This window comes from Leucoraja erinacea, chromosome 4 (assembly GCF_028641065.1).
Source record: "Leucoraja erinacea ecotype New England chromosome 4, Leri_hhj_1, whole genome shotgun sequence".
Lineage (NCBI taxonomy): Eukaryota > Metazoa > Chordata > Chondrichthyes > Rajiformes > Rajidae > Leucoraja > Leucoraja erinaceus.
Genome location: NC_073380.1, coordinates 56,510,498 through 56,533,809, shown reverse-complemented (window position 1 = coordinate 56,533,809; position 23,312 = coordinate 56,510,498). Strand labels below are relative to the sequence as shown.

General features: G+C 43.5%; 1 protein-coding gene across 6 annotated transcripts in view; it reads right to left on the bottom strand.

The window, feature by feature from the left end:
* LOC129696443 (intermembrane lipid transfer protein VPS13B-like) overlaps positions 1-23,312 on the bottom strand; it is an 811,841-nt gene that overhangs the window by 103,409 nt on the left and 685,120 nt on the right. For all 6 annotated transcript variants that reach the window (XM_055634334.1, XM_055634333.1, XM_055634338.1 and 3 more), the window contains exons 37-38: positions 18,582-18,784; positions 13,303-13,504 (exon numbers count right to left, since the gene is read on the bottom strand). In XM_055634334.1, coding sequence (XP_055490309.1) covers positions 13,303-13,504; positions 18,582-18,784 — 405 coding nt within the window. The remainder of the gene's footprint in view (positions 1-13,302; positions 13,505-18,581; positions 18,785-23,312) is intronic.

Sequence of the window (23,312 nt, the reverse complement as noted above, 5' to 3'; positions counted from 1 at the left end):
TTGAACGTCAAGCTGTGGTCATGAACAATAGCCTGATGTATGTGCTTTTTGTGCAAATGGTCCAGTGCAGAGTGGAGAGCCAGTGAGATTGCATTCCCTATTGGTCTTGGGCGTCCGTAGATGAATTGTAATTCATCCAAGTTCTTACTAAGACAGTTGATATGCATGATAACCAGTTATTAAGACATGTCACCTCATTTTTCTTGGGGCTGTGTATATTGGGGCATATTACATGCTGTGAATTATGGGTTTCTTTTCCAAGCAGGTAGGGGTCTCAGCCCTTAGTAATTGGAGGTTGGCCAATGTACCCTGGCCCTAGAAAAATAAGGTTGACAAGGACTGTTCCTCATTCTGATGGTACGAGCTTTCAAACTTTTGTATCTTCTGCCAGACAGGAGAGGGGAGAAGAGGGAATGACCAGGGTATATGTGGTCCTTGGTTATGTTGTCTGCTCTCCTGAGGTAGCACAGAGTGGAAAAGGAGTTGACATTTGGAAGGCTGCCTTCTGCAATGGACTAGGCATCCACAACTCTCTGCAATATCTTGTGATCTTGGCCAGAGCCTCTGCCAAACCAATTTGTGATGTGGACACAAAGTGCTGGAGTAACTCAGTGGGTGAGGCAGCATCTCTGGAGAATGTCTCCAGAGATGCTGCCTGACCCATTGATTTACACCAGTATTTTCGGTATAAGCCAGTATCTGCACTTCCTTCCTACACAAGTTGTCATGCATCCCGGTCAGATGCTTTCCATGATGCATCTGTCGAAATTGGAATAATTGGAGAAAAACACAAAGTACCGGAGGAACTCAGTGAGCCTGGCAAAATCTGTGGAGAAAATGAACAGGCGATGTTTCAGGTCAAGACACTTCTTCAGATTGCTCAGTTTATAGAGAAGTCCAGACCTGAAACTTTGCCCGTCCATTTTCTGCACAGATGTTGCCTGACCCCCTTGAGTTCCTCCAGTGCTTTGTATTTTGCTTAAGATTAACATCTGCGGTTCCTTGTATATCTAAGACATGTCGAATATCCTTAGTCTTTTGAGGAAGTTGGTGTCTTTGTTTGGCCACAATGTCTGAGTTACGGGATGAGATTCCCAGAAAGCTGATGCTGGGAACATTTAATCAGCTTCATTCTAAAGGCGGCTGTTGTGAAGATTTGTCTTCTAGTCCATCAAGATATCCTGTGCTGTCGTGGACAATGCGTTGAGGCAAATTTTGAAATGATCTTCACATCCCAGCAATGGGTTCTTGCCATAGCACAAAGTTGATACTTGGCTTCAATAAACTTCCAAATAATTAAGTCTATAACAGTTCATTCTTGAGCCAATGGAGTTTGCCCCCCCTATCACAATTAACTGTCTGTTTACTTTCAATTTGATTTTAAACAGTCCTCTTTAACGTTATTCTTTGCCAAATTTAGTGTTTTAAATCACGCATGATGTATACTTTGTCATGTTCTTTTGGTCAGGGATTTCGAGACTGATCCATATAAATCACTCTATGATATATAGGTTTAACGATATGATGGCTTACTGAAAACTGGTTAACAAAATGAACAGCTGAAACAACTTTAGGGGTAACAGGGTTTAAAGAGAAGATGCATTAACAAAATATTTGCTGATGTGTCAGAACTAGGGCAAGATAAAGAGTACCACATTCCAATTATTCCCTTTTAAACAACATTAAAGATTTTATCTATTGAACATCCAAGCATGATGACTAAAAACAATCATGCTACTTGGACAATCTTCATTTCTCCAACCTATCATTATCCTCTCCACAACTTAAAACACACTCACTTTCTCACATATCCAGTACTTTGGTCATTGAATTTTCCAATTCTGAAGAGGGTCACAATCATAGAGTTATACAGCATGGAAACAGGCCCTTCGGCCCAACTTTCCCATGCTGACCATTGCCCATTTACACTAGTCTCACCTGCCTGCATTTGGCCCATATCCCTCTAAACCTATCTATGCATGTACCTGTCTCGATGTTACTTAAAGGTTGCAATTGTTTACCCAAGCTATTCCAATCATGATTTTGTACACCTCGAAAGGATAACTCCTCATCCTCCTGCTCTCCAAGGAATAAAGCTCGAGCCTGCTCAACCACTCCCTATTACTCAATCCCTCGAGTCCTGGCAACATCCTGGTAAATCTTCTCTGAGCTTGACAACATCTTTCCTATAACTTGATGACCAAAACTGAACACAATACTCTAAATGTGGCATAAGTACAACATGACCTCCCAACTTCTGTACTCAATACTCTAACTGATGAAGGTCAAGGTGCGGGGTTAATTACAATTTCTCTCTCCATAAACACTGCCTGACCTAGTGAGTACCCCTAGAATTTCTCGTTCTTTATCTGTGACATTGACTCAAATTCATGACATTGGGGAAATTTAAATTCAGCTAAGCTAAGGTGAGCATAAAATATCAACCTTTTGTTTTATTGGGTGCTCATTGACTTTCAGCTCTTGATAAGTTCTCTTCTGTTCTTGGCTCCCAAGAGTTGAGTCAAGGGTCAAGACCATTTCATTGTCATTTGTACCGAAAACGGAACCTGAAGTCGACTAGTACACTACAATCATTGCACTTTTGTACTTATCTATGATTGTTTTGTTTTTAGTTTAGAGATACAGCGTGGAAACTTAGAGATACAGCGTGGAAACAGGCCCTTCGGCCCACCAAGTCCGTGCTGACCAGCGTTCACCCCAGACACTAGCACTACTCTACATACTAGAGACAATCTTTACCGAAACCAATTAACCTACAAACTTGCGCACCTTTGGAGTATGGGAGGAAACCAGTGCATTCGGAGAAACCCCACGCAGTCGCAGGGAGAACGTGCAAACTCCGTACAGACAGTGCCCATAGTCAGGATCAAACCCAAATCTCTGCCACTGTAAGGCAGCATCTCTACCGTTGCACCACCGTGCCACTCTGATTGTGCTTATCTATAGTATGATTTTACTGAATTGCAAAACAAACGAGTTCCACTGTACCTTTGTACGTAGGCACATGTGACAATAAGGAATCATCATCATCTTACTTGTAGCAGCATAAAAGTAGTAGACACAGTAGTAGCAGTAACAGCAGTAAACACGATACTCAAAGATAACAAAATAAATAAAAATATTTCAATGAATTAAAAACACCATTAGTGCAAAATAAAAGCCTGAGCTTTCTAGTGCAAGCAAGAATGGAGCCACCCACTCTCAGCTGGGTGAGTCTTTCATCGCTTGGGATACATATGGTCTGACAAAGAAATCATGCACGGTGTCATTCCTGACTGACTTCTGGATGTCCTCCTCTTTTCCTACCCACCATCTGGCCTGTAAGTCACAGGTTTTTGTTGTAACCCTGACGATCTGTTTTTTTTTTTATCCCGAGAGATGTGCTAATTTTTCCATTCCAATGATGATTTGAAGTGTGATTAATTTGTTTCTCGGACTGCTGGTTGTTCTCATTAAACCATTCTTTTTTTTTCTCGCAAAAGGAGCCAAAACTCACTTATTATGCTGAACAGCACAGTTGGTCTCGTATCTTTTGTTCTGATGTAGGGTTTCAACTACCCCTCTGCCTCTATAGATGCTGTCTGACTCATTGAGTTTCTCCGGTTTCCTCCCATATCTCAAAGATGCACAGATTAATTTGCCTCTGTAAATTGCCTCTAGGCGGGAGTGGATGAGGAGAAAATGGGATAACACTGACCCGTTGAGTTCCTCAGCATAAAGATACTTCCTCAGCTTAAAAATATTTCAAGATCTACGGTAAGATCCTGAAATTGTCAACAACCTGCCTCACGGCAGGTCTGTGCACCAATGATGAAATTCACCTCAAACCTGTCAGTGGGTAGTGAGAATGAGAGAGAGCGAGATAGAGATTTAGAGATAGACAGAGAAACAGGCAGACAGAGCAGAGAGATAGAGAGATAGAGAGAGAGAGAGAGGGAGAGAGAGAGAGAGAGAGAGAGAGAGGGGGGACAGACAGCCAGACAGAAAGAAAGAGGGTGAGAGATTGACAGAGAGAGAGAGAGAAAGAAAGCAGGGAAAGGGAAGAGATAATGAGAAAGATACAAAGAGTCTGGAAAGGGAAATAGGTAAGATAGATGAGCAACTGAACAAGGTTTCTGGAGAGGAAATCTGATGTTTTTCACTTTGGAAGGAAGATTGAAAATACAAATTATTATTTTAATGGAATGAAACACCTGAATTGTGAGGTGCAAAGAAATATTGGGGTCATTAATTAATGGGAGCAGTCTTTGAATACCCTTAAGATGGAGACAGATAGATATTTGGACAATAAGGGAGTCAAGGTATGGGAAGAGAGCACAAAATTGATGGTGTGGCCAGAAATGAATTTGCCATGATCTTCTTGAATGGAGCAATAGGAGCAAGGGACCAACAGGCTCACTCATAGAAACATAGAAATTAGGTGCAGGAGTAGGCCATTCGGCCCTTCGAGTCTGCACCGCCATTCAATATGATCATGGCTGATCATCCAACTCAGTATCCTGTACCTGCCTTCTCTCCATACCCCCTGATCCCCTTAGCCACAAGGGCCACATCTAACTCCCTCTTAAATATAGCCAATGAACTGGCCTCAACTACCCTCTGTGGCAGAGAATTCCAGAGATTCACCACTCTCTGTGTGAAAAAAGTTCTTCTCATCTCGGTTTTAAAGGATTTCCCCCTTTATCCTTAAGCTGTGACCCCTTGTCCTGGACTTCCCTAACATCGGGAACAATCTTCCTGCATTTAGCCTGTCCAACCCCTTAAGAATTTTGTAAGTTTCTATAAGATCCCCTCTCAATCTTCTAAATTCTAGAGAGTATAAACCAAGTCTATCCAGTCTTTCTTCATAAGACAGTCCTGACATCCCAGGAATCAGTCTGGTGAACCGTCTCTGCACTCCCTCTATGGCAATTCTCCTGCCTTTTATGTTCTAATATTTATTAAGACTGCGTTGCAGGAATGTATGTTTTTAAACAAGCTCCCTGAAAAACAGTTCTTGTATGTTAGGATAAAGATCATATTGGATTGTTATGCTGGGGTGAATTAACAGACTTTGAGTCTTTTACCCATGGGTAGAGGAACTAAGGACCAGGGGACCTAGATTTAAGGGAGATGGAAAAGATTTAGTAGGAACCTGAGGAGCAACTTTTTCATTCAGAAGCTGCTGAGTATATGGAACGAGCTGCCGGAGGAAGTAATTTAGGCAGGTACAATAACAATGTTTAAAAGGGGCTTGGACAGGTACATGGATAGTAAGGATTTAAAGGGATATGGACCAAATGTGAGCAAATGAGACTAGCTTAGATGGAGCATGTTAGATTGCAGGACCTGTTTTTAGGCTGTATGATATAATCCCATTCTGTCACTCTGATGCCGAGTTTCTAGGCATGCTTTTTTATCATTAACTTTCATGTTTAAACTGTTTATCAGACAAAAACAATAATTCCTACTAGTTTTACTGTCCTGACTCATTCTACTGTTTGTATGCCTCATTGTCACCTTTCCCTCATCCAACAATGAACCATTCATTGTACATTTCCTTGATCAACATCTGCTTTGATCTCATATTCCGCCTGGGCAGTTTGCGTCCTGATGGCATGAACGTTGAATTCTCCCAACTTTGCTAGCCCTTGCTGTCTCCTCCCCTTCCTTAACCCTCGAGCTGTCTCCTCCCATCCCCCCGCCCTCGGGCTCCTCCTCCTCCCTTTTTCCTTCCTTCTCCCCCCCCACCCCCCATCAGTCTGAAGAAGGGTTTCGGCCCGAAACGTCGCCTATTTCCTTCGCTCCATAGATGCTGCTGCACCCACTGAGTTTCTCCAGCAATTTTGTGTACCTTCTGCTTTGATCTGTTCTCTGGACCCTTCCATATCTTGTTTCCCTCTCTCCTGACTCTCAGTATGAAGAAGGGTCTTGGCCCGAAACGTCACCCATTCCATCTCTCCAGAGATGCTGCCTGTCCCGCTGAGTTACTGCAGCCTTTTGTGTCTCTCTTTGATGTAAACAAGCATCTACAGTTCCTTCCAACAAAACAATTCCCTTGATTTGCAACAGAAGATAAATAATTCTGTGCTGTGCATTTTGTTGCATGGGATACAACTTGTTTGCTTATTAATATTGCAGAGACATTTATGTTGCAGATGTTCTTCTGTGTTATCTGCTGGAGATAATATTTCCTGTGTCCTACAGAATCTTACAGATGTTTGTCCTTTCCATGAAAGAGATTATCTCAGAACTTAATTTATCCACATTGCTGTTCTTTGGCTGAAGAGACCTGCCAGATGTGTCTTAAGGTTCACTTGGATGAAAGAAGCAAACCTCAAGTTTCAGCAAAGCTGTTATTCCAGTGTATAAACAGACCTTGTCCCAGAGCCTGTCATCTATGTCCACACTTGGACATTTTCTTAGAAATAGTCAGTTATCAATGATTAATATTAAACTTTTTGTTTATGGTGCGAATCCAAAAGATTTTGGTTAATGATTTGAAATAAAGCTAAAAGCACGATTTCTACGGTTAAAGCGTGCTCAGTTCAATGTTCTCCATGTAATATCAATTTCCATTGACACCCATTGGATATGATACAGAGGCAACACTTGCAACCATACGAGCAGACTGCTAGATATAAACCATTTGCCATAGGGGCTGTGGGGGGTAATTAAATAAAAGTGGAAATCAAGATTCAAGGCTGGTTTTATTTGGCAAGAGCATGATAGGTTACAGAACCAACATATACACTGGGTTAAGCTTGGGATACAGTGCTGCCACAATTCTAACTGCCTGGCAAAGCAGAGTCAATGTGCTTGGTTTAATCCAGTACCCATGAGTATAGGCCAGCAAGGAATCCAATTACTCCCACTCTCCTGTTCTTTCACTGAAGATCTGCAAGTGTGTAGCCAATGTGGAAAAATCTACTGGTATTTTGATACACTTGGACAGGTTGGGAGAGGTTGGGAGAGTGGGCAAAGACGTGGCACATGGAATACCGTGTAGCAAAGTTTGTGGTCATGCATTTTGGTTGTAGGAATAAAGGCATAGACTATTTTCTAATGGGCAGTGGATTCAGAAAACGAAGGTGCAAAAGGGTTTGGGAGTGCTGATGCAGGGTTCCCAAAAGCATAATTTGCAAGTTGAATTGGTAGTAAGGAAGGGAAATGCAATGTGAGTATTAATTTCGAGAGGACTTTCGAGAGGACTAGCATATGAAAGCACTCATGGAAGCTAGTCCCCTTCCAATAAATGAATGTCAACAGGATGCTTAAGGGCTACAGAAATGCAAAGCGAATCAGAGAAACTCCATTTGGCTCAAAGCCCACTTCGTTTTCTAGTTTTAAAACTGCATCCATGTCCCTCTTTAAGGTTAGACAAGGAATTGCAAATGTTAGAATCTTGCATAGAACACAAAGTGCTGGAGTAACTTTGTGTTCTCAGTGGAACAGGCAGCATCTCTGGAGGACATGGATAGTCATGGAGTCTTACAGTGTGGAAACAGGCCCTTCAGCCCAACCTGCCCACACCGGCCAACATTTCCCATCTAAGCTTGTCCCACCTGCCTGCATTTGCACCATATCCCTCTAGACCTGTCCTATTCATGTACCTGTCTAAATGTCTCTTAAATGTTGCGATAGTAACTGCCTCCTCTGGCAGCTCGTTTCCATACACCTACCATCCCTTGCATGAAAAAGACACCCTTCAGATTCCTATTAAATCATTCCCCCTCACCTTAAACCTATCTCCTGATAGCTGAGGGTTTGGGTCGAGTCCCTTCTTCAGATTGGTCTCCAGAGATGCTGCCTGACCCGCTGACTTACAGCAGCACGATATGTTCCCTCATTAAGTTAATGGAACAACATGTATTTGATGATGGTTTACTCCAGCATTATGTATCTATTTTTGACTGGTTGCATCACGGTCTGGTTTGGCAGCTCGATCGCCCCGGACGGAAGGCCATTACAATGTGGTGGACACCATCACGGGTACTGACTTCCTCACCATTTAAGTGATCTTTTGGAGGCGCTGCCTCAAAGAGGCAGCCACACCACCTTGATTGGGCTCTCATTTCTCTGCTACATTGGGAAGAAGGCACCCAAGTCTGATAAAACTTTTGGTTCAAGAATTGCTTCTTCCCTACAACCATCAGGCTCTTGAATATGCACAATGAGGAGCCAAGACACCAGCCCACAAAGTCGGCCTCGAATGTCGGCTCGGGGGAACGAATCTGCCGGCTCCAGTCAGTCCCGACTTCCACAGCCTCAGCCGCTGGAGGCAAATTTGATCCGCCGATTGGCCATGGAAGTCTCGATGAGGTCGAGATCGGACACCTCACCCGTCCTAGGCACCACATCTTCGGGGGGGGGGGGGGGGGATTTCAAGCACGCTCTTGTGATTTTGTCCGGATTAAAGGAGAGGCCAGACAACCAGTTGCTGGAATAGAGAGATAAGAGAGAGAGTGGGAGAAAGAGAGGGTGTGTGTGTGGGGAGAGAGAGAGAGACAGACAGAGACAGAGACAGAGACAGAGACAGAGAGTGAGAGTGTGGGGGGAGTGAGAGAGAGGGTGGATTGTGTCAAAAGCCAAGCCTGACAAGTTAGAAATAGTGAATGGAGGATGAAGGATGAGGATGAGTTTCCAGAATCATTTTTAGTTCAAATGAAAAGTCATCAATCTGAAAGGCATCAATCTTTGTTTCTTCTCCCCTAACACTCCTGGACTCCTATTGGTATCTCTATCTTTACTGGTAGGATATTTGATTTTCCGCCAGTGTGATAGGTTGCTCATGCTGGAAAGAAGCAGGTTGTCAAGTGGGTGCTGGGCGCACCATTTCACATCTGCTCTTCTGAAGTTCAGGGAAAAGGATGACACCACGGAGGAAAGAACGAGCAAGCAATATTGGCAGATTTTCTGAAAAGGAGGGGAAGTGGTTTAATATCAGGATTTGGGTTGGCAGGAAGTCAAATTATGAAACAGTGCAAAATGATTTTCATGACAACCAGGCAAATTTCTGACCATTAACCACTTTGCTCACTCCGAGCATCAGCATCCGAGTTGCTTAGCAGCTGTGGTGACATGATATAGCCGGCAAGGATACCCGCTTAGTAAGACGACGGCTGTGATCTGTTCAAACAGTCTGAAAGATCACTTACCAGTCACAGCACATCATGATGAATCACCAAAGAAAAGTTCAGAGGGAGTATTTGCTCATGAATTTCTCATCGTGGCTTTTCAATAGCACCTGCAGCTCATAAGATGTTGAAAATAATCGCTGGTTGTTTGGAAGTTCCAGATCACTCTTGGATTCATTTTTTCATGACATTATTATCCACTCTGTACTGCAGATGTATATTCCAGTAAAAGCTTGTTTCAAAGTGGCAGCACGGAGTGACATTTAACATTGCATGCCTATTAGATGGCAGCTTCAAATAGGTGCACAAAACCATGAGAGAAATAGATCTGGTAGATGCACAGAGTGCCCAGAGTTGGGGAATCGAGAACCAGAGGACGGTTTAAGGAGGGGGGGGGGGGGATTTAATAGGAACCTGTGTGGTACATTGTTCACACAAAGGGTGGTGGGTGTATGGAACGAGCTGCCGGAGGAGGTAGTTGAGGCATGAACTATTGCAAATTTTAAGAAACATTTAGCTATGGTACATGGATAGGACAGGTTCAGAAGGATATGGACCAAATTCAGGCAGGTGGGACTAGTGTAGACAGGATATATTAGCCGGTGTGGGCAAGTTGGGCCAAAGGGCCTGTTTCCACGTTGTAAGACTCCATGACTCTAACAGAGTGTAGAAACAAAGAACTACAGACATTGGTTTAGAAACATAAAAAATAGGTGCAGGAGGAGGCCAGTCAGCCCTTCAAGCCAGCACCGCCATTCATTGTGATCATGGCTGATCATCCCCAATCAATAACCCGTGCCTGCTTTCTCCACATATCCCTTGATTCCACTAGCCCCTAGAGCTCTATCTAACTCTCTATTAAATCCATCCTGTGATTTGACCTCCACTGCCCTCTGTGGCAGCGAATTCCACAAATTCACAGCTCTCTGGGTGAAAAAGTTTTTTCTCACCTCTTAAATGGCCACCCCTTTATTCTAAGACTTACCATGGAAAGACACAAGACGCTGCAGTACTCAGATGGTTAGGATAACATGGATAGGTGACATTTCAGGTCAGTACGCATCCCGATCTAAAGAAGGGTCCCGACACAATACAGCACCTTTCCATGTTCTCTAGGGATGCTTCATGACCCGCTGAGTCACTCCAGCACGTTGTGTCTTTTCAAGGTTTACAACAGAGATTTACAACCTGTGCAAGTAAGATCATGCTCTGATTGAAATGAAAATGCATAAATATTTTATCAAACAATTAAAAAATTATATTAACTCATCAAAAACACTATTTGATTGAAAAAAAAGAGGGCGATCTGGGAAAATTGCAATATACTCAGATTCAGATTCAACTTTAATTGTCATTGTCAGTGTACAGCACAAAGACAACGAAATGCAGTTAGCATCTCCCTGGAAGAGCGACAGAGAATATGATTTCAATAAATAAATCTATTTACATGCATACAGTCATAGACTTATTTTTCCTGTGGGCGGAGTGGGGGGGGGGGTGATTGGCAGTCACCGAGGTACATGGTTGAGTAGTGCGACAGCCACAGGGAAGAAGCTGTTCCTGGACCTGCTGGTCCAGCAACGGAGAGATCTGTAGCGCCTACCGGATGGTAGGAGGGTAAACAGTCCATGGTTGGGGTGAGAGCAGTCCTTGGCGATGCTGAGCGCCCTCCGCAGACAGCGCTTGCTTTGGACAGACCCAATGGAGGGGAGTGAGGAACTGGTGATGCGTTGGGCAATTTTCACTACCCTCTGCAGTGCTTTCCGGTTGGAGACAGAGCAGTTGCCATACCATACTGTGATACAGTTGGTAAGGATGCTCTCGATGGTGCAGCGGTAGAAGTTCACCAGGATCTGAGGAGACAGATGGACCTTCTTCAGTCTTCTCAGGAAGAAGAGACGCTGGTAAGCCTTCTTGACCAGAGTTGAGGTATTGTGGGTCCAAGAGAGGTCATCAGAGATGTTGACCCCCAGGAACCTGAAGCTGGAAACACGTTCCACCTCCGTCCCATTGATGTGGATGGGGGTGTGCGTGCCGCCCCTAGACATCCTGAAGACTACAATGAGCTCCTTGGTCTTCTTGGTGTTAAGAGCCAGGTTGTTGTCAGCGCACCATGCTGCTAGGAGCTGGACCTCCTCCCTATAGGCCGACTCATCGTTGTTGCTGATGAGGCCAATCACCGTTGTATCATCTGCATACTTGATGATGGTGTTAGTACCATGTACAGGTGTGCAGTCGTAGGTGAAGAGGGAATAAAGGAGGGGGCTCAGCACACAGCCCTGTGGAACGCCGGTGTTCAGGGTGAGGGTTGAAGAGGTGTGCTTGTCTAACCTCACAGACTGGGGTCTGTTGGTTAGAAAGTCCAGTATCCAGTTGCAGAGGGTGGGGTCGATGCCCAGGTTACCGAGTTTGGTGATCAGTTTAGATGGTATAATGGTGTTGAATGCTGAGCTGTAATCGATGAACAGCATTCTTACGTAAGTGTCTCTGTTGTCGAGGTGGGAGAGGGCGGAGTGAAGTGCCGTTGAGATGGCATCCTCCGTACTCCTATTCTTGCGGTAGGCAAACTGATAGGGATCCAGTGTGGGGGGGGTAGGCAGCCTTTGAGGTGTGCCAGGACCAGCCTCTTGAAGCACTTGGTGATGATGGGGGTAAGTGCAACTGGGCGGAAGTCGTTGAGGCTTGCCGCAGTGGAGTGTTTTGGCACCGGTACGATGGAGGTGGTTTTAAGGCACGTGGGGACAACTGCTTTGGCAAGTGACAGGTTGAAGATGTCAGTCCAGACGTCTGTCAGCTGCGCAGCACAGGCCCTGAGGACGCGCCCGGGGATGCCGTACTGAAGCTGTAATTTGACCTTAAGCAACTATTGTTAAATCTTTATGACTTTGTTATATTTTCAACACTCTATGTTGAATTTAGAATCAAGAATTTATACACCCACTTGACCGGCAGAACACGTCCATACCAACCAAGATGCCCCATCTAAACAAGCCCCATTTTCCCGCATTTGGTTCATATCTCTATCCATATTGGTCCATATCTCCAGCCCTTTCCTATCCATGTCTTTTAAATGTTGTCCAAATATCACTTGGAGGATATTGGTCCAAAATATAGGCATTTGTTCTTGACCCAATAACCTAGGAATTCCTCATTTTATTTGGGTTTTCTGGATGGAGTCATAAAACTCCACTCACAAGCTACTGTCCATCTTTTTCCCTTGGCAACCTTGCAAAAATGTACCAAACTGCTCCTAGCCTTGGTCATACGTGAGCCTGTGATGGGTTTTGGACCTCACTCTGTGCCAAGGCATTCTTAGTTTAGTTTATTTTAGGGATACAGCATGGAAAGTGGGTTTAGGCCCACTAAGTTCACACCGACTATCAATCACCTATCAATCACCAATGCTAGTTCTATGTTATCTCACTTTCTCATCCGTTCCCTACATATTAGGAGCATTTTTTTCAGAGGCCAATTAACCTAAATATCCACATGCCGTTAAGGTATGGGAGGAAACCGGAGCACGCGGAGAAAACCCACGAGGTCACAGAACGTGCAAACTCATACAGATAGCACCTAAGGTCTGGATTAAAACCAACTCTCTGGCTTTGTGAGGTAGCAGTTCTACCAGCTGTGCCACGGTGCTGCCTTTAATTGCGACCCCTGCTTTGCAAATAAAAGAAAGACCAATAAAATAAAGTAATTGATAACTCACTGAGACTGGTACTCAATTGAAAATGAAAAAACATATTAATAGTCACAGAGCTCGCAGTGGCACATCCCACACCCCAAAGATATGCAGGCTTGTAGATTAATTGGCTTCTGTAAATTGCCCCTAATGGGTCGAATATGAAACTGGGATAACAATAGACACTGGGATAGCCTAGAACAAATACGACTCGGTGGGCTGAAGGGCCTGTTTCCAAGCTGTATCATAAAACTAAAACTAAAGTGGAGTTAGGCACCACATTAGCTGTAATTTAACAAAGTGATAGAACAGGCTTGAAGAACTGAATGGCCTTATCCACCCCGTTGCAGAACTATTACTGTAAGTGTGCAAGTGGCAGTGTTCGTTTGTAAATCTGTAGCTATCAACTCCACAACCTTACAACAGAAAGTTTGTACAGTGCGAATCGTATATAAATATGACAGTGTTCATTCCACGCACCTGCATCTTGAATGTACTGAAACTGTCCCGTTCTCAAATCATCAGAACTTTGTTCGGTCTTGGAAGTTTGTTGCCTGCCCACGGAGAACGATGGTTGCCGTGTGTGGTCTGACGTCTGTGATTTGGCTTCTTGCCTGAGGTAACCATGAAGTAGATCATGCAGCATATTCAAGCAGTTCAAATGCTCTTGGCCCCAGAATATCTAAATAGACACCAAAAAGAGTAGCACTGCTACTGATAACATGCCAGGGGACAATATACTCAACATCATAGACATAATTAAAGAAACACAAATCCCCCACAAATCTCTATTGCAGAGAATTGTGGACGCAGCTCAGGCCATCACACAGAACAACCTCTCCCCTAGTCGAAGATTGGTCCCGATGTTGGGGAAGTCCAGGACAAGGGGTCACAGTTTAAGGATAAAGGGGAAATCCTTTAGGTCCGAGATGAGAAAAACATTTTTCACACAGAGAGTTGTGAATCTCTGGAATTCTCTGCCACAGAAGGTAGTTGAGGCCAGTTCATTGGCTATATTTAAGAGGGAGTTAGATATAGCCCTTGTGGCTAAAGGGATCAGGGGGTATGGAGACAAGGCAGGTACAGGATACTGAGTTGGATGATCAGCCATGATCATATTGAATGGTGGTGCCGGCTCGAAGGGCCGAATGGCCTACTCCTGTACCTATTTTCTATGTTTCTTCCATTGACTCCATTTACACCTCACGCTGCCTTGGCAAGGACACCAGCATAATTAAGGATGAATCGCACTCCCTCTTCTCCCCTCTCCCATCAGGCAAAAGTTATAGAAGTATGAACACCTTCAGATTCTAACTACCAACAACTTGTCCAGTTACTATTTACATTATTGGTTACCCTCGGACTATCTTTAATCAGACTTTACTGGACTTTATCTTGCACTAAACTTTATTCCCTTTATCATGTATCTGTACACTGTGGATGGTTCAACTGTGATCAGGTACTGTCTTTCCGCTGGCAGGTTAGCACGCAACAAAAGCTTTCCACTGTGCATGTGACAATAACCTAAACTAAACAAAATTGATGAATCAGTCTGGCTGAACTATTTTTCTGACTTTGAACAAAAGTTTCATAGGGATTACTGGTGTATTGAGCATTGAAATATTGTGAGTAGACACAAAATGCAGGAGTAACTCATCGGGACAGGCAGCATCTCTGGAGAGAAGGAATTGGTATTGGGTCGAGACGCATCAGAAGAAGGGTCTCGACCCGAAATGTCACCCATTCCTTCTCTCCAGAGATGCTGCCTGTCCCGCTGAGTTACTTCAGCATTTTCTGTCTACGTTCGAATTAAACCAGCATCTGCAGTTCTTTCCTACACATTGAAGTAAATTGTATGCAGTAAACCATCTCCTCTCCTTCGCATTTACCTAGCTTTATCCCCACCCATACCTTTCATTGCATATCCCTTGTTCCCGTCATTCAGTTCCTTTCCTTTTTTCCATCTGCTCATCACCAGCTCCACTATTTGTCTTTGTTCCTCCCACACCTCCACCTTTCTTGTCTGCCCGCCATCCCTCCTTATTTTTACATTTCAGTCCCTATTTTCCTTTATCAGATCACACTATTTTCACCCCTTTGTCTGCTCCACATCACTTCCAACCTTAGTTACCATCACCACCATTTTCTCTCCCACTTGACTCATCTGCCAAGCATTTCACTGTACCTCTGTACACAAGACAAAAATAAACCTAAACCTACTGTTCCAACTGGGTCCCCTCATCCGCAATGTTCCCATCTGCCCACTCCACCTTCTTTATTTGGTTTCATGCTCCACCTTCTGTTCCTATCAGATTCCTTTACTTGTGGCCCTTTGTTGCCTCTACCTATAACCTCCCAGACCCTGTCGCTATTTCCATCCTTCCCTGCCCCATCTGATTCCATTTGCCAATCATAGTGTCATGCAGCGTGGAAACAGGCCCTTTGTCCCAACTTGCTCATGCCAATCAACATGTTTCCGTGCTGTAATTTACACTCATTTACACTAGTCCCACCTGCCTGTGTTTGGCCCATATCTCTCTAAACCTGTCCTCTCCATGTAGCTCTCTAAATGTTTCTTAAACATTGAAATAGTACCTGCCTCAACACTACTCTTATACTCAATACTCTGACTGATGAAGGCCAAAGTGCTGAAAGTATTTTTAACCACTCTATCCACCTGCGACAACACTTTCAAGGAAATATGTACCTGCACTCCAAGATCCCTCTGCTCTACACTTCCCACAGCCCTACCATTCACTGTGTAGGTCCTGCCCATGTTGGACTTCCCAAAATGCAACATCTTACATTTCTCTGTATTAAATTCCATCAACCATTCTGTAGCCCACCTGCCCAAACAATCAAGACCCTGCTGCATTTTTTGACAACCATCTTCTCTAGCCCATCCACATCTGGATCCACAATATAAAAACTAAACTTAAATCCTGCTGGATTTGGGTGGCCTTGAAAGTCTAGATCACCAGCACCAGCACTTTCATTGTCAAAGCCTCAACATAAATTGCAAAGGTCCCTGCACGAACTTGTGTTCTCATCTTGAGGCCAACATCTTGTGTGGTCAAGTCCTGATTGCTCAGTGTCATTTGGGGTGGAGCACCGTGTGATAATGCTTGATTCAAGCCGAGCCAAACAATTGTAATGCACTCAACTCAATGGGGAAAGGAGAGGGAGAGGCCAAAATAAATACTCAGACATGCTCAAGACAAACAATAACAGGGTGGGATACAGCAAGGCTATCTGGTGAAGACTTCTCCTAAGAAAAGGAGTATCTTCTTTTGAGAAAAAAAAAACGTCTTTCCCACTTGAAGAAGAACACAAGAATAGGACGGCACAGTGGCGCAGCTAGACACAAAAAGCTGAGGTAACTCAGCGGGTCAGGCAGCATCTCTTGAGAAAAGGAATAGGTGACCTTTCGGGTCACCTATTCCCTTTCTCCAGAGATGCGGCCTGACCTGCTGAGTTACTTCAGCTTTATGTGTCTATCTTTGGTTCAAACCAGCATCTGCAGCTCCTTCCTACACAGTGGTGCAGCTGATAGCTGTTTGGCTGAAAAGTCACCTATTCACTGTTTCTTCTCCATAAGTGACGCAGCTGGTAGAGCTATTCAGCACAGCGCCAGAGACTCTGGTTCGACTGTGAACTCGGATGCTCCACATGGTCTGTGTGGAGTTTGCACCTTCTCCCTGTGACCACGTGGGTTTCTTCCGGGACCTTTGGTTTCTCTCCACACAGCAAAGAAGTGTGGGTTTGCAGGTTAATTGGCTTCTGTACAATTGCCCTAGTCTGTCCGGAGTGAATGGGAAAGTGGGATAACATAGAACTCATGTGAATGGGTGATCGATGGTCGGCTTGGGCTCGGTGGCCTGAAGGGTTTGTTTTATTGCTGTATCTCTAAAAAATAATTTAAAAAATAGAAAGGACAAACACATCCCGAATAGCAGGAGACTAAACTCACCTTCTTACACCATCAGATTTAACCAGCAACCCTGGAGATTTTCTGCTAATGCAGGCAACCTTTAAAAATGTCATCATGGTTCATTAGTTATAGGGGCAGAATCAGGCCATTAAGTCCACTCCACCATTCAATCATGCCTAATCTATCTCTCCCTCTCAACCCTATTCTCATGTCTTCTCCCCATAACCCCTGACACCCGTACTAATCAAGAATCTGTCAATCTCTGCCTTAAAAATATCCGTTGATGGCCTCCACAGCCGTTTGCGGCAATGAATTCCACAAATTCACCACCTGCTGACAAAAACAATTCCTACTTGTCTCCTTGCTAAAGGTACGTCCTTTTATTCTGTGGCTATGGCCTCTGGTCCTAGACACTCCCACTAGTAGAAACATTCAGTGAGTTTCAATGTGGTTGTAAGGTGGGAAGTTGGTTAGGGACCTTAAACACAGCAAGCTCCAACTACAAAGCTGTGAGATTGATCAGGAAATGTTTTTTTTAACATATACATTTTGCAGGATCAGAGTGTCTCTGGCCAGACCTGTATTTATTACCCACTATTCTGGTTGTCAGTATTGTTAGAATGGGAGGCTTATGATTTAGACCCAGCACAATGAAGAAATGGTGATACAGTTGTAAGTGATCTGAAATAAGCAATTGGAGGTGTTACATGAGTGTGAAGCCTTAGCTCCTCTCGGCAGTAGAGGTTAAGGCTTGTTCCTGTTCTACGTACAGCCAAAACGTATAGTCTTTGCTGTATCCATTTGTTCCAGCTGCTTTTTGGCATCAAGTGGAACAAACTGAATTGGATGAAGATCAGCTTTTGGATATCCTCTGGTGAGGATCCCACAAAATTAGTGAGATTCATCAGTTCTAGCTATTTTCCCATATATTCATGAAGTTGGCTGACAGTAAACATTGGTGTGATCACAAGCATGTAGTTCTTTGAAATAGTGTCCTAGGATTTGGAACTTTCCTCTCAGTGAGCAACAGGGTTTCTGTTTAATGTCTCATAGTGAAACTTAACAATGGACCACACAGTATTTTCCCAGCGTAATAACCTAATTTTCTTTGCTCACGGCTTTGAAACTATAACCTTCGGACTTGGACCAGTAGTTTGCCGACTGTGAACAGCTAACTTAAAGGGCAATCAGAAGGACTTCAGTTTAGTTTAGTTTAGTTTCGAGATCCAGTGTAGAATCAGGCCCTTCGGCACACCGAGTCCCTCCAACCAGCGTCCCATGCACACTAACACTATCCTACACACACTAGGGACAATTTACAATTTTACCAGGCCAATTAATCTACAAATTCTGAAGCAATATTCTTCCATAATTTATGTCTTTCTTCAATTCTAGTCAAGTTAGAGATGCCAAGGATCGTGTAAAAACAGGGATTCTGTGTTCGCTGTGTGATCTCCATTGCAGAATGAAACATAACAGACTATTCATTCCATCAGTTCCTCTCCAAAATGTATATAATATCCCCTTAATTTTGAAAACAAAATATTTATCAATTTAGGTCCAATACTTATGATATTGGTTGTTTCATTTTATTGCCTCCACACTTTTGTTTGTTTTACTCTGAACCATTTAAAAAGTTTATTACTCATGCAAAAAAAACCCCAACTTCAATGGCAAGTGTGTTGAGTTTTACCAGATAACCTTGATCAGGTTACAAAGGTGCTCTCTACTTGATTTAGAGAGCTGGAAATAAAAGCCTTTTGGGTCAGCCGAGGAACAGACTCATTAAAGCCAGACTCTGCCAGACACCACTGCCACCCACACAAACCTGGATCAGTCCGGCCTTCATATCAGCCAGCACTTTTGGGACGGAATGAAAAGGGTCAGGGCTGCCGCTGTGCATGCACCACTTAGCTTCCAGTTGCACGGAGCAGCAGAACGGGCCAATTAATGCCTTGTTCCTGTCGTTGAGGCACGTCTTTATGAGCAGATCCTTCAGTTGGAGTGTAAATGTGGCACCCGTGATCGTTCCTTCAACAGAGGAAGAAAGGCACATCAGATTTATTCTCTCCCGTACAACTGCGCAATAAATTAAGTAGTGCAAGGCTAAAAGAAACATTTGTCTTAGCCTTCATTCTTTCTGCAGTTCTTATGAATCAGTTCTCTGATCTTTACATCTGTACGTAATTAATACAGGATGCCAACTCCTAAGCAGCATTGTGGAATTATGAGCAAACCGCTGAAGCAACTGAACTCTCCGCAGTAATTTATGGAACCCAATATATTTTGCTGACTGACTGATCTGCCTTGTAAAGGAAATATAACATGTACTTTTGTGTTTGCCTGAATAGTCCACAAACCTGAATATTTCCAAACCTGTGCTATAAATCGGATTCTTGAAAAAATAATTTACCAGCTTAGAGTCACAGTCATAGTCTTGCACTGTGGAAAGAGGGTCATCTTGTCCCATCTACATTAGTCTTGCCTGTCTGCATTTGGCCCATATCCCTCTAAACCTGTCCTATCCATGTACCTGTATAAATGTTTCTTCAATGTTTCGATGGTACCTGCCTCAACTATCTCCTCCGGCTGCTTCGTTCCATACACCTACCACTCTTTGCATTAAAAAAATTACCCCTCAGGTTCCTAGAAAATGTTTCCCCCCTCACCTTAAACCTATATCCTCTGATTCTCGAATGCCTTACTATGGGCAAGAGACTCCTCTCATGATTTTGTACACAGCTTCCTCAAGGGGCAGAGGCATAAAACACACCTTACATATTACTCTTGCAGATGCTGACTGGAGTAAATTGAGCTCTGGGGTTTATGTAGTTGTCCGTACCTCTCTAATGTAGCAACGTGAAAACACCTACCATATGATTTAAGGGGTATTAGGCTTTATTCCAAAGTAAACGCTGGAAACAATGTGTAGGAAGGAGCTGCAAATTATGGTTTACACCGAAGTAGTAAAGCTACAGAAATAGTGAGGCAGTTACTATCGCAACGTTTATGGAACATTTAGACAGGTGCATGGATAGGACAAGTTTACAGGGACATGGGCAAAACGCAGGCAAGTGGGATGAGTGTAGATGAGACATGTTGGTTGGTGAGAGAAAGTTGAGATGAAGGGCCTGTTTCCACACTGTAATACTCTATGACTTTATAGACACAAAATGCTGGAGTAACTTAGCAGGTCAGGCAGCATCTCTGGTGAAAAGGAATAGGTGACATTTCAGGTTCAGTCCCTTCTTCAGACCATTGTCTGAAATTCTGAATCTTATTCAGATTTTCTCCGACACTCCTTCAACAGGAGTCCGTGAAAATAAATTGTGTGCACCACTGGGTTAAGTGATTGCATATAATCGCTAACAGCGAGCAGTCGCAGCAAAATGCCGTTCAGGGTTACAGGTTATGACTGCTGAACAGAGCTGCAAACAAATGTGTGTAGCTTTGCAGAGCAGCGTGTATTCCTTTGCAGAGGCAATATCATTCAGTCAGCAATAAGTGCACAGAGTGATCTTAAGCAGACGAGATCCGTGTGCATGTCATTTATAACCTTTCCTGTTAACATCATTACTATATTGACTGCTGGAAGGCCATATTTGTTGCCTTCACTTCAAACACAAAGAAGCGGGCACATTTATTATTTTAATCCATCATAGTACTTATTTTCACTTTATTGGGGCACCGCGGTGTTCTTTTACACATCATTTCTGTAGCTTTTAATTAAATTTTATGGCTTCAGCCAAGAATCCTGGATGTTTTGTGTCTAACTAGGTTCAGGCAGAGTTCAGGTCAGAGATGAATCAGAAGAAAACACAGAGATGGTTATCAATTTATATGATCTCATCTGGCTAAATCACAGAGAAGGCAGGTAAATAACTCAGGACATTGAAGAGGCAACAGACCAAGCCACAGCTTTGACAATAACTAATTCCTCTAATAAAACACCGTTAAAAATTACAAATTTGAAAAATGTTGCGATTCCTTTAAAACTTAAATGATTGAAGAGAAAAAAAAGAACCAACTGCAGGAACGATATCTGATCTTGTAGCTCCACTAATCTTCACTTTAATTGCTCAGTGTTTTTTTTTAAAAAACAATACACGAAACATCAGGCATAATTTTCATGCTCCCTTGCATTTGATATATTTATTTGAATTCTGCAGGATTGATCAGTGTTAGCATTTTACCACAGCGCACTTCGGGAGACGTCAGTCCGCTGCCAGTTCACAATTTATTGCAGGTTTCTGGCCTGTGGATTAGGTGATGGCTTGTTTCTTCAACATTACACATCTGTTCTTTCCTCCTACATTTTACTTTCTGTGGATTTCAAGCACACCTCAGCAGCAGGCGAACACTGACAGGAATTAAGATTCTGCTGCTTTTGGTATTATCGCAAGATTTAGTCAACGAATCTCGGTGTCAGCTATATACTCTTTCTTTGTCTTTTCAGAGACTGGGGGGAATATGTTGCAATGATGTTCAAAATCCCAGTTGTTACAAAAGCCAAAATGGTCGTAACTTTTCACTTGAGTGCTGGGAAGAGAGAGGGTTTAAGCTACTTGTGACAAGGTGTCAAATGTGACAAAATCAAGGTACCCACACCCAATATTCCAGCAACAGTTGCAGGGAAAATTTTAATGGTGATTTGTATTCATCTCTACAAACTACACTTAGCTTCAATCCCCCGTGGTCTCCTTAATGTTTAATTTGTCCGCTGGCTTACACTGACAAAAGAATTTATTTCCTGTGGTGCGCGCAGTTGTAAACGTTTAAGCTGCTTTGTGGAGGCGCAAACCTTTTGATTCTGTCTAATGCAACTCTCACATATTGGAGATGATTCAGTACCAAACACCAAACAGTACAATCCATTAACATTGAAGTGAGTTTAAGACTGTTTGGTGTTCATCTCCTAAAAATTCACGAGATGGATATGATACCCCAGTCAGTGCGGGTTGGAAACAACACCTCCAACATCATCTCTCTGAGCACCGGTTCCCCTCAGTGTGTCCTGAGTCCACTGCTGTTTAGCCTGATGACCCACGACTGTTGTGCCAGGTTTAGTACAAACCACATCATGAAGTACGCAGATGACACAACAGTGGTGGGCCTTATCCGGGACGCCAATGAACTAGCTTACAGGGAGGAGGTGAAACAACTGGTGGACTGGTGCAACACGAACAATCTGATTCTGAATGTTGACAAAACAAAGGAGGTCATCGTTGGCTTCAGGAGAAACCAGCACAGTCACACACCACTACACATTAATGACATCGATGTGGAGTTTGTCAGTAGCACTAAGTTCCTGGGGATGCAGATCACGAACAGTCTGACCTGGTCACAAAACATCGCATCACTAGTTAAGAGAGCGCAGCAGCATTTGCACTTTCTGCACCGGATAAGAAGAGCTCACCTCCCCCATCTGGTTTGGGGACTGCAAAGCCTCCGACTGGAAGTCCGTGCAGAGAGTGGTGAGGACGGTTGAAAAAATCATCGGGACTTCTCTTCCTTCAATCCGGGACATTGCGAGCAAACGTTGCTTGTCCAAGGCCAACAGCATTATAAAAGACCCCACACAGCTCCATCATGGACTGTTCACTCTGCTGCCCTCGGGCAAAAGGTATCGCAGTGTAAGGAGCAGAACGGCCAGGTTTTGCAACAGCTTCTTCCCCCGAGCCATCACACTCTTGAATTCCATATAATGTGCCGCCACTATTATCTATTTTTTACTTCTTATCTATTTTGTCCTTTTGTTATTTTATGTTGCACAGTGAGCCAGATGCAACAAAATTTCGTTCAGACTTGCATTTGTTAGTGCATTTTTGAATGACAATAAAGTCTTGATTGATTGATTGATTAATTGATGAAGAAGCAACACTACCTGGGCTTCTCGACTAACAAGACTAAGTGGGCTTCACTGCTGGACGGCACAGTGGGGCAGCGGTAGAGCTGCTACCTCACAGCGCCAGAGACCAGTAATTCGATCATGACTATGGGTGCTGTCTGTGCAGAGTTTGTACGTTCTCCTTATGGCTGCAAAGTTTTTTCTCTGGGTGCTCTGGGTAATCTGCTAACATATTAAATCATGGTAAACCAAATACCACAGAACAAAAAAAACAGAATTTTCTGGAAATATTCTGCAGATCAGGCATAATCTGTAGAGTTAATATTTCAGGCATAAAGATCATTGACCTGAAAGTTTGAACTCTCATATTATTCTTTATATTGAACATACAGGAACAGGAATAGGAACAGACCGTCAAAACACAAGGACGTACCTTTAGAATAGAGATGAGAACTGCTGAAGGCTTTGTGTCTCAATGCAAGGAGCATTCGTAATAAGGTGGATGAGTTGAACGTGCAGATAGCTATTAATGACTATGATATAGTTGGGATCACGGAGACATGGCTCCAGGGTGACCAAGGCTGGGAGCTGAACATCCAGGGATATTCAATATTCAGGAGGGATAGAGAGAAAGGAAAAGGAGGTGGGGTAGCGTTACTGATTAGAGAGGAGATTAATGCAATGGAAAGGAAGGACATTAGTTTGGAGGAT